The following is a 12327-nucleotide window of genomic DNA, read 5'->3' on the forward strand; positions in this document are numbered from 1 at the left end:
AGATTTTTCTCATTGTTAGTCTTTCTTTTTTTTTTTTTAGTCTTATTTATTTATTTTAAGTAATCTCGATACCCAAAGTGGGGCTCAAGCCCACGACCCTGAGATCAAGAGTTGCATGCTCCTCTGACTGAGCCAGCCAGGTGCCCCTCAGTAGGTCTTATTCAAGAGTTTGGATTTGATCCTATAGGCTACTATAGGGAGCCACTAGCCACAAATGGCTATTTAAGATAAAACTTAAATTAAAATCCATTTCCTAGATTGCACTAGTCACATTTCAAGTTCAAGTGCTCAAACGCCACATGTGGTTAGTAGCTACCATATTGGACAGAGCAGATATTGAACATTTACATGTTTGTAGAAAGTTCTGTTGGACACCACTGCTATAGTTAGTGTGTGTGGAGCATCAAATGTTCTTGGGCAGGGAAGTGACATGGCTATATTTGTATTTAGAAATATTACTCTCATGGCAGCATTAAGAATGTCATTTGTCATTGTCAACCATTTTTTTAAAGTGAAGTGATCACAATTTACTATTCAGTTCTCTCTTCCTTAGCCCTACCATCTTAGCTGCCTCTCTTCTAATATCCACTCATCATGAAGGCAAAACTATGCAGAATGTAAACACAAAGGATTTGCTTCAGGCAGCCTTTACAGGTGGCATTCAAATGTTTGACCCCTTTTCTTCTGTTTCTCCCACTGGGGAAGTCAGGAGGGATTTGGTGAGCTGTCTTGATTTCTCCATGGGAGGCTTAGTTTTTAAAGGCTAGAGACAAAATAAGCCAGAGAAACTACAGAATTATTGATATGCAAGGATTTCTGGCCACATCTATATGATATTCCTTTATAACACATGACATCATCAGCAGAGCTTGGCAACAATAATATCCATTCTGACACATTAAAAGATATTGCTATGGTGTCTTTACATCCATATATGTTGATTTCACCTTCCTTTTGGGTCCTAGATTCCGGACCTTTTAAAGTATTCTAGTTGTCTTGAGAATCCTTGTGCTTTGCTAACAGAATTAATCATCCTTTTCTTCCTTCTTATCTCTCTTCCCCTCTGCTTTCTCCCTCTTCAGAGTGTATGAACAACACAAAGATGGGTTTGTGTCTTACCCGGTTGCATTTACCTGGACTAGACAAGGAAAGAAACTCTCTGGCCTAGCCATTCTGCCCTTTTGGAAACCTATAGTTGCAGTCCCGTGCAACAGAAGGAACACAGGTGCTGAAATCAGATAGGTCATCACTTGCAGTGTGACTTATGTTAACTAGGTAACTTCTTCGTGCCTCTGTTCCTCATCTATGAAATGAGTGAGTCATTCTCAACTTCACACAGTTATTGGGAGTGTTGAATGAAACCATGTACCTGAAAGGACCTGACCTGACACAAACTAGGAACTTGACAGATTTTTTTTCTATTTAAAAATATACTTCTAAAATCTCAACAGCTTTTGGATTCACATGCAGGCAAAGACCAGTCACTGTGATGGAGGAGGTATGACTTGTCTGCTATTTGTCCAGGCAGAATTAATTGCCATCTCTTTGTTGTCCCAATACTTTGCACACAATTCTGCTCTTTCATCTACTATACTATGTATTATTTGTTAGTGTCTCTTTCACATATTTGATTGTGAGTTCCTCAAGGACTGAGATCCTATCTGATTAATTTATTTCAGTGGCTAGCACAGGACATGGGGATCTCTCTTCTAACCTCGATATAAAAGCTGATTGAAGGGCACCTGGCTGGCTCAGTCGATGGAGCATGCGACTTTTGATCTTGGGGTTGTGAGTTTGAGACCCATATTGGGTATAGAGATTACTAAAAGAAATAAGTAAACTTAAAAAAAAAAAAAAGTCGATTGACTCTAAGTGAGCCTTTCCAACATTTAATTGCCTCATAATAATTGATAATAACTACCTTCTATTGAGTGGCCACTATGCACAATGCATTATGCTCAGAGTATCACTTAACTGTGAATTTGTCTCTTTAGATGATCTCTTAACAACTCTGCCCCCAAAGGGTTAAGGGCTACCTTTGGGGGACATAGATTTACCTACACAGTCCTTTGTAGCTCCTTGGAATTTCGTCATAGGAAAAATTGATTTAAAAAAAATAGGATAGGGGCACCTGGGTGGCTCAGTTGGTTAAGTGGCTGCCTTCGGCTCAGGTCATGATTCCAGGGTCCTGGGATTAAGCCCCGCATCAGGCTGCTCAGCAGAGAGCCTGTTTCTCCCTCTCCCTCTGTCTGCTGCTCCCCTTGCTTGTGCTCTCTATCTCTCTCTCTGTGTCAAATAAATAAATAAAATCTTTTAAAAAAATAATAAAAAAATTAAAAAATAGGATAAGGGATTTTAAAAAAAGATAGAGTTATTTATTTATTTATTTATTTATTTATTTATTTATTTATTTATTTATGAGAGAGAGAAAGAGAAAGAGAGCATGGGGAGAGGCAGAGGGAGAGGGAAAGGGGCAGAAGGAGAGGGAGAGGGAGAATCCACCAGACTCCCCACTGAGCAAGGAGCCTGAAGTCTGTTGATCCCACAATCCCAAGATCATGACCGGAGCCGAAATCAAGAGTCAGATGGTCAACGTGAGCCATCCAGGCACCCCAATAGGATAAGGGATCCTGACAGGGTTTCTAACAATAAAGAAAACTCCCTATCACTGAAGCCCCATTTATATTTACCAGGTTTTACATCTTAGCTTTGCTAAAAACAACAATAATAACATCAAAACAGTAGCAGCAATAATAATAACAGCAACAATAACAATAATTGCATATTCGTTATTTCACTTGATGTTGACTTTATGTGACTAGGTATTCCCTTCATACACAGAGTTTATGTGTATATCTCTGTAATTAAAATTCATCATTGCTTTATAATTATTTGTTTATGACTTGGCTTCCCTACTGATTTCTATCAGCCACTTAAAAATTGTATATATTGGGGCGCCTGGGTGGCTCAGTCATTAAGTGTCTGCCTTCGTGGCTCAGGTCATGATCTCAGGGTCCTGGGATCGAGTCCTGCATCGGGCGCCCTGCTCAGCGGGAAGCCAGGTTCTCCCTCTCCCACTCCCCCTGCTTGTGTTCCCTTTCTCGCTGTCTCTCTCTATGTGTCAAATAAATAAATGAAATCTTTTAAAAATTGTATATATTTAAGGTGTACAATATGATGATTTGACATACAAGTGAAATGATTACTTATGGTCAGGCTAGTTAACATATCAATTCCTCAAATAGTTATCTTTTGTGATGAGAGCACCTAAATTTACTCTTTTAGCATATTTTCAGTATTCAGTACAGTATTATTAGCTGTAGTCATCATGCTGTACATTAGATCTCTAAGCTTAATTTATCCCTGCATAACTGGAACTTTGTACGCTTTGACCAACACTTCCTCATTCTGCTTCCAACTGCCGCTCAAATGCCTGCTAACCACCAATCTATACTCTGCTTCTATGAGTCTAACAATTTTATTTTATTTTAAAAATTTTAAAAAAATTTAAAGATTTTATTTATTTATTTGACAGGGAGAGAGCACAAGCAGTGAGGAGCAGTAGGCAGAGGGGGAGGGAGAAGCAGGCTCCCTGCTGAGCAGAGAGCCTGTTGAAGGGCTCAGGGCTCAATCCCAGGACCATGGGATCATGGGATCATGACCTGAGCTGAAGGCAGATGCTTAACCGACTGAGCCATCCAGGCACCCCTGAGTCTAGCTATTTTAAATTCCATGTATAAGTGGCGCCCCTGGGTGGCTCAGTCGGTTAAGCGTCTGATTTTGGCTCAGGTCACGATCTCAGGGCTGTGAGACAGAGCCCCTTGTGGAGCCTGCTTAAGATTATCTCTCTCCCTCTGCCCCTCCCTCCCTCCCCCGCCCTCCCCCCCACGCCCTTGCATGCTCTCTCTCTCAAAACAAACAAACGAACAAAACATATATATATAGTACCTATCTTTCCGTGCCTGTCTTATTTCATTTAGCATAATGTCCTTCAGTTTCATCTATGTTGTCACAAATGACAGGATTTCCTTGTTTTTAAAGGCTGGTGTAATATTCCATTATATATTTACTATTTATACTGTTTTCCATTGTGGTGATACCGATTTACATTCCCACCAATAGTGTGCAAGCGTGTCCTTTTCTCCACATCCTTGCTAAAACTTAGCTTTTGTCTTTTTGATAATAGCCATTCTAACAGGTGTGAGGTGATATCTCATTGTAGTTTTGTTTTGCATTTCCCTGATGACTAGTGATATTGAGCATCTTTTTATACACTGTTGGCCATTTGTTTTTGTTTTTGTTTTTGTTTTTTAAAGATTTTGTTTATTTATTTGACAGTGAGAGAGGGAATACAAGCAGGGGGAATGGGAGAGGGAGAAGCAGGCTTCCTGCGGAGCAGGGAGCCCGATGCGGGGCTCGATCCCAGGACCCCGGGATCATGACCTGAGCCGAAGGCAGACGCTTAACGACTGAGCCACCCAGGCGCCCCACTGTTGGCCATTTGTGTGTCTTCTTTTGAGAAATGTCTATTCACGTCCTTTGCCCATTTTAAAAGTTATTGACTTATAATTGACATACCATGTTATATTAGTTTCAGGTGTACAACATATTGATTTGACACTTCTATGCATTACTCAGTGCTCATTAATGATAAGTGTAATCACCATCAGTCACCACATGAGGTTATTACAATATTATTGAGTATGTTCCCTATCCTGTATTTTTTTTTTTTAAGATTTTATTTATTTGGCAGAGAGAGACACAGCGAGAAAGGGAACACAAGCAGGGGGAGTGGGAGAGGGAAAAACAGGCCCCCCATGGAGCAGGGAGCCCGACGTGGGGCTCGATACCAGGACCCTGGGATCATGACCTGAGCCGAAGGCAGACGCCCAACGACTGAGCCACCCAGGCGCCCCTATGCTGTACATTTTATCTCTGTTATTTATTTTATTTTATTTTTAAAAAATATTTTATTTATTTGTTGGGGGAGGGGAGAGAGAGAGAGTGGCAGGCAGAGGGAGAAGCAGGCTCCCTGCTGAGCAAGGAGCCAGATGCAGGACTTGATCCCAGGACGCTGGGATCATGACCTGAGCGGAAGGCAGATGCTTAACTGATTGAGCCACCCAGGCGTCCCTCTGTGACTTATTTTATAACCTAAATTTGTACCTCTTAATCCCCTTCACCTATTTTGCCCATCCACACCCACCTCCCCTCTGGACCACCAATTTGTTCTCCATATTTAAGAGTCTGTTTTGTTTTTTAGATTCCACATATAAGTGAAATCATATGATAGTTGTCTTTCTCTTTCTGACTAATTTCACTTAGCATAATATCCTCTAGGTCCATCCACGTTGCGGCAGATGGCTTTGCCCATTTTAAAATCGAGTTGCTTGTTTTCTTGCTATTGAGTTAAATTCCTTATATACTTTGGATATTAACCCCTTAACAGATGTATGGTTTGCAACTGTTTTCTCCCATTCTGTAGGTTGTCTCTTCACTCTGTTGATTGTTTCCTTTGCAGCACAGAAGCTTTTTAGTTTGATGAAATTCTCTATGAGCCACTTAAGGGCAGGGACCATGTATTATTCATCTCTGTATTCCCAAGATTCAATCAAAGGACTGGCACAAAGTCATGCTAAGTAAATGGTTAATGTGTTTAAAGTAAGTAATTGAATGTGCAGTGACATTATTATCTCATATGAGAAGAGGTGTGTCCTTTGCGTAAAGGAGACTGAGTTTGAAACTGGGCTCTGCTTCGGTTGGTTGGCCCCAGACAAGTCTCTTAACCTCTCAGAATATCTTTATATGTAAAATCAAGTGATAATATTTCACTAACAGGCTTGTGAGGAAAAAATTAAGTGATGCTCTGAGCATAATGCATTGCACATAATGGTCAGTCAGTAGAAAGTAGTTATTATCAATTATTATGAGGCAATTGACTGTCAGAAAAGCTCACTTAGGGCCAATCAGCTTTTAAATCAAGGTTAGAAGTCTGATCTCCATGTCCTGTGCTAGCTACTGGAATGAATTAATCAGGATCTCAGTCCTTGGGGAACTCACAGTCAAACATGTGAAAGAGACAGTAACAAATAATACACAGTATGGTGGTTGACATAGCAGAATCGTGTGCAAAGCATGGGGACAACACAGAGGTGGCAATTAATTCTGCCTGGAAGAATTGCTGTGAAGGTGACACTTAAGCTGTAGCGAGGGCGGAGTCTGGAGAGTTTTCTAGCTACTGAGTCTCAGAAGCTACCGGAACCAAGGTGCTGCGGGGATTGAGTGCGTCTCGGTCGCATATTGTTACTGGACACGGTTGAGGCGTTCCGTCAGTGTTTTCAGACGCCCGGGGATCGCTGCAGCTTGGGCGGGTCTTCAGCTTACACACAGTTACCGGCCGCAGCAGCAAAGGATGAACGGAGCTCTGAGAAAGGTAACGTAGGTTCCACGCACGCTGGGCGCGGCGGAGGTGGTGGGGAGAGTAGAGCTGGGAGGTGGCAGCCCGGCTATCACCGCCTCTGCAGACATCCGGGTATGAGACACCAGCGAGAACGAGGCTCTCCCGGCAGCACACGCGGCGTCTCGTAGTCAAGGGTTGTGTTCCCTCCACTCCTTTCCGGGCGCACTCGGAGGCGCTTACCCGTGGGCCCCGCCCCCTCCACCAGCCACCCTCGCCGCCCATTGGCCTGGAAAGAGAAGAGCCCCGCAGTGGGAATCTCGGAACCAGGATCAGTGCGGATAATCTGTCTGACCTTGAGCGGGTCATTTTATTTTTGCGCTTTCAGGGTGTTTTCTAAGTATACCATTCTGACTCCGTGACCTGATTGGGATGTGAGGCTACTTAGCGATAGGAAAAGGGTAATACACTAAATTTTTACTTACAAAACCTTAAACGACTGCAGTAAAACCGTCTGAATCACGATAAATGCATTCCTTGGTCTTCCCTTTCCCTCTTAACAGATTTCAGTTGTATTCTTTTGGTTGTATAATGCTGCTCAGAATGATGACTTACTTTCAGCAATTTATGTTAAAATTTTATTTTAGGCATTAATTGTAGAATATTTATGTCCATGATATATAGGTCAGCATGATCTTTGCTGCTCATGGATCTACCAGTAGTTATCTTGGGGTGGTCCCTGAATATCTTTAGGCTTGTTTCCTTAATGGCTTAAGCCTTACTTTATGAAATAACTCACTAATACTCACCTTAGTTTAATTATGAGAATTTAGCCAGATATGGTGAAAGGATAATAGAAAAAAAATCAGGAAGTTTCAAAATTCCACTGTTAAAGATGGTCAGATTGGTGACTCCATGCTCCTGCTCTATTTGCTTTGATTCTGAGGACTGCTGAAAGGGAGGCATAAGTTTTCAAGGAATACTGTTTCCTACCCTTCCATACTACAGGAGAGTCCATGTAAATGTGTCATTAGGGCATCACCTAAAGATAAAAGGGCAGATAGGGCCTCTCCAAGTCTGATGCCACTGCTGCCTGCCTTTGTTACTGATTTTATTCTTCCCCTCTGCCCTCACTTGAAGTGCCCTCACCCTTCTCACCACCTATCCAAATGCTCCATCCTTCAACACCCAGCTCGGGTCTCATCTTTTCCATAAAACCTCTCTGACTACTTTGGCTAAAGTGACTGTTTATTTTCTGAACTACCTGGTATTATCTCTTGGCATCTAATCATATGTAGTCTTGTGACCATCTTTGTCCAGCCTGTCTGGAATTGTTAATACTTTACATTTGTAAGAAAAACCCAGGGGGGTGCCTGGATGGCTCAGTTGGTTAGGTGTCTGCCTTCGGCTCAGGTCATGGTCCTGGAGTCCTGGGGTCAAGCCCAGGTCAGATTCCCATGGGGAGCCTGCTTCTCCCTCTCCCTCTGCTGCTCCTCTTGCTTGTGCTCTCTCTCAAATAAATAAATAAAATCTTAAAAAAAAAAAAAAAAAAAAAAAGAATGAAAAACCCAGGGGATTTGCATCAGACCTGGGTTCTATATCTTGCTATGTATATGACTTTAGGTGGGTTATTTGACCTCTCTGTGCTTCAGTTTCTTTTTCTTTTTTTTTTTTTAAGATTTTATTTATTAATTAATTTATTTATTTGAGAGAAAGAGAGAGAGAGAAACAGCATGAGAGGGGAGAGGGTCAGAGGGAGAAGCAGGCTCCCTGCTGAGCTGGGAGCCCGATGTGGGACTCGATCCCAGGACCCCGGGTTCATGACCTGAGCCGAAGGCAGTCGCTTAACCAACTGAGCCACCCAGGTGCCCCTGTGCTTCAGTTTCTTATCTGTAAAATGCAGATGATAATGCCACCATTGGAATCGTTGTAGCAATTATGGAAGATAATGTAAATAATAGTACTTGTAAGGTGTGAAGGACTATATATGCAGGAATATGAATATTATTTTTTTCTTTTTTTAGGAATATGAATATTCTACAGTTTATATGCTGCTTTCATTTTCATAATTTCATTTGATTTTCGTAGGCACAACAAATGAGGAAATGGAAGCTACTGGCAGTGTCTGGTACATAATAGTTCTCAGATGTCCTACTGAATGCCTGAATTAATGAATGCTTTTTTTTTTAATAGGTCAACAGCCATTTAAGTGAGCCATAGAGCTGAGACTGGAGCCTATTGTTTCTATCTTTCCTAAGACCCCACTGCTTTTCCTTTTTTGAGTATTTCACATTTCATTAATTTGGTAATCTTGGTTTTCCTCATCTGTGAAATGAGGAATGAAAACCTTCCTTGACCTTCCAATTTGCCAATCCTTCCCTTTCCTATACAACCCATTACACTGATCTCACATTGCAATGTAATAAATAATTTGCACATCTACTGTCTTCACTAGAAGGATTTGAGGGTAGGCAACTATATATTTTTTTATATGTATATGTACCCAACCTACAGTGTACTTGGCCTGAAGTAGGTACCTGATAAATATTGAGTGAATCAGTGACTGAACAAAAGTTGACATTACATGTAAGTACATGCTAGAGCTGGGACTAGAACTTCAAACTCTTAGCTCAGTACTCTTTCCTTGGGAGCCCAAGATGTTTTTAGCTTACAGTCCTTTCACATTTTATTTATTTTTTTTTCTTTTTTTTTTTTTTTAAGATTTTTTGTTTATTTATTTATTTGACAGAGAGAGAGAAACAGCACGAGAGGGGATAGGGTCAGAGGGAGAAGCAGGCTCCCCGCTGAGCTGGGAGCCCGATGTGGGACTTGATCCCAGGACTCCGGGATCATGACCCGAGCTGAAGGCAGTCGCCCAACCAACTGAGCCACCCAGGCGCCCCTCCTTTCACATTTTAAATGAATGAAAAGCCCAGCTTTACTGGAATAAAACTGGGTGGAATCGCATACTTCTTTGGCTCAGCAGAAGTAGTAAGTAGAAGTAGTGTTAAGGCCATAATGCTGATATTCATCAAACCTCAGAAAACATACTGATCAATCAGGATGGCAGGATGATGTCTGTGGAAGTTAGAATGCACCAGGGAATGAGTAATGACTCACCTGATGAGTTACCTTACACAGAAAATGGATGGTCCTGGAGTATTTAGCTTAGATCTGGATGTCACTCACCCTGAGATAACTGTTCTTTCCTCAGGGATTACCATATCTCTGAACCACAGGATATGGTTAAGGGAGGGGAGCTTAACTGTGGTCTAGAAATACAAATTAATCTGCAACTAAATCAGATACTAAAAGACTTTGTAATTATGTGTGCAATATGCTTAACCTAATATTGGCCGGCATAAAAGGCAGGGACGGCAACAAGGAGCCCTGGGAGACAGCCATCATACCTTGGCCAGTACTTCCCCTCTCTGGAGTTAGAGCAGATCACAAAAGGTATGCCAGAAGGAGCAACCTTGGGGACTGATCTCATAGTAAGATGTTTTCAAGTGAAAACACTGAAGGCTAACATGGAGCAGAGTTCATATGAGCAAATTGGAGTGAGGACTGAAGCAAATGACAAACCCAACAGACATGAATTAGGAGGACATAAGATGTGAAATAGGAGGACACAAATTTCAGGATGCATAGAAGGTCAGGGAGTCCAGGAGCCCAGGAAAGTGGTCAAGAAGTTGGCTATATCCTGGTCACTATTAGATGTAAATTCTGCAGGACAGGGATATTTTACTATTTTGTTTATGGTTTTACCTTCAACACCTGTCACACAAGGGTACATATTGTTTAATAAATGAGCTGAACAATCACCACCATTATCATCACTGCTACCAATTTGATCATTAATGATGTGCCTTGCACTTGCTAAGTCTTTTTCATACATTAACATATAATTGTATCAAGAATTCTATGAGGTATATATTTTTGTAACCTCTTTAAAGATAAGGAGCGGCACCTGGGTGCCTCAGATGGTTGCGTGTCTGACTCTTGGCTTTGGCTCTGGTCATGATCTAGGGGTTGTAGGATTGAGCCCCTCGTCAGGCTCTACGCTCAGTGGGGGAGTCTGCTTGGGATTCTGTCTCTCTTCTCTCTTTGCCCCACCCAGAGTAAATAAATAAATCTTAAAAAAAATAAAGCTAAGGAAGTGAGGTTTGGAGGGATTTATTAATTCAATCAGGAGATATTTACTGACCACCCACAGTGTGCCAGAGAGTATGGTAGATGTTGGGATGTAGCAGTTTCCTGTCTTTATGGAGCTTGTATTCTTAGCAAAAGAGACAGGCTAATTAAACATATAACTACTTAACTAATTGTGATAAGTGCCACAAAAGAAATAATCTGGGTGCCATGTGAGTGTGTAACAGCAGGATCCAAGTAAGTCTGAGCAGTAAGGGAAGTTTTCTTGAGGATGCTACATGACTAAAACGTAAAGAATGATAGAATTTAAAAAGAGAGAGTATGTGCAGAGGCCCCGAAATGAGAACATATTTGAAGTTCCAGAGGTCCCAGAAGAAATTGGGAGGGAGAGAAGCAGTGGGGCTTAGATCAAGGGAGAGTATGCAGAGAAATATGGGGATGAGACTTGGGGAGAAGGTAGGGGATTGGACTTAACATTTTAGGTAACCACAGGTATTTCTAAACAATTTAGCCCTGGAGGAAAGTAGGATATAGGACTTAACAAAGCTCAACTGTGGCCTAGAAATACAATCCAGCAGTTATGCTAGAAGGCCAGATATTTCTTTCTTTTCTTTCTTTTTTAAAAAATTGAGATATAATTCACATACCATAATATTTACCCTTTTAAGATGGACAATTCAGTGGTTTTTGCTCGTCCCAGTTCTGGTCATCTTATGTAAATTAGATCATACATATGTGAGGCCAAGTATTCCTTATGGGATTTGCCAAAGATCATACAACTATTAAAATGGAAGTTTTGACATTCAAACCCAGGTCTAAGTTCCATAAAGACTCAGTGCAAAGACAGACTCTGACAGTCAACCTATTAAACATATTAAGAAGAGACTTGGCCAAAGGGAAAACTATAAACAAAAGCAATCTTGAAAGAACTTAGGAAAAGGTCAGCTAGAACACCACTAGCCAGCTGTGTGCTTTAGGCACATTAATTCACCTTTCCGAGCTTTGGTTTCCCCACAGTAAAATGGGGGTAGAAAAACCTACCTCACAGAATGGTTGTGAGGATTAAAGGAAATGATGTTTGGGTGCCTGGGTGGCTCAGTTGGTTAAGCGTCTGCCTTCAGCTCAGGTAATGATCCCAGGGTCCTGGGATCGAGTCCCGCATCGGGTTTTCTCTCTCCCTCTGCCTGCCCACCCCCTCCTTGTGCTCTCTCTCTCTGTCAAATAAATAAATAAAATATTTTTAAAAATAAATAAAAAAAATAAAGGAAATGTTTGGCAGATAGCAGGTACTCAACAAATGGTAGGATTATTGATATTATTATTAGCATATGAATTTCACTAATTGGTATTACTCTTTGGAGAGGTAGTGAGGTAGAATGGAACACATGGGCTTTGGATTCAATCAGCCTTGGGTTTGAATTCTTGGCACCTCTTATCAAACCTATAACTGGGGAATTTTCCTAAGCCTCTGTTTTTTCCTCTATAAATTAGAGGGAATTATCTCAATTATGCTTCTATCAGAGGATTAGTGTAAAGATGAACTGAAATAGTGTGTGTAAAGTGATGAGCACAAAGGATATACTCAATAAGCGATAGTAACTGCTATTTTAAATATTTGTTAATACACAAATGTACTCTGTTAATACTTATAAAACAGCTTTCAGTTGCCTGCCTCATGGGTCCCTGACTCACTACTGTCTCCACTCATCTGGGGCTCAGGTGTGTGAAGCTAGTCAGACAGTATAGATTTGGCCCCATGACTTCAGTCTTTGGTAGCT

At 41.3% G+C, this 12327-nt stretch overlaps 1 protein-coding gene across 3 annotated transcripts in view; it reads left to right on the forward strand.

Annotated features, from left to right (window-relative positions):
* Positions 1-6295: 6295 nt before the first annotated feature.
* MRPL48 (mitochondrial ribosomal protein L48) overlaps positions 6296-12327 on the forward strand; it is a 49859-nt gene continuing 43827 nt past the window's right edge. The window contains exon 1 of one of the 3 annotated variants that reach the window (XM_034995162.1): positions 6296-6433. In XM_034995162.1, coding sequence (XP_034851053.1) covers positions 6413-6433 — 21 coding nt within the window. In that variant the 5' untranslated portion in view covers positions 6296-6412. Of the gene's footprint in view, positions 6434-6514; positions 6859-12327 lie in introns of those variants that run through there. The other 2 variants (XM_034995165.1, XM_034995163.1) reach the window with 2 other exon arrangements.

Source organism: Mirounga leonina, unplaced genomic scaffold (genome assembly GCF_011800145.1).
Source record: "Mirounga leonina isolate KUSES-001 unplaced genomic scaffold, KU_Mleo_1.0 Mir_92, whole genome shotgun sequence".
NCBI lineage: Eukaryota > Metazoa > Chordata > Mammalia > Carnivora > Phocidae > Mirounga > Mirounga leonina.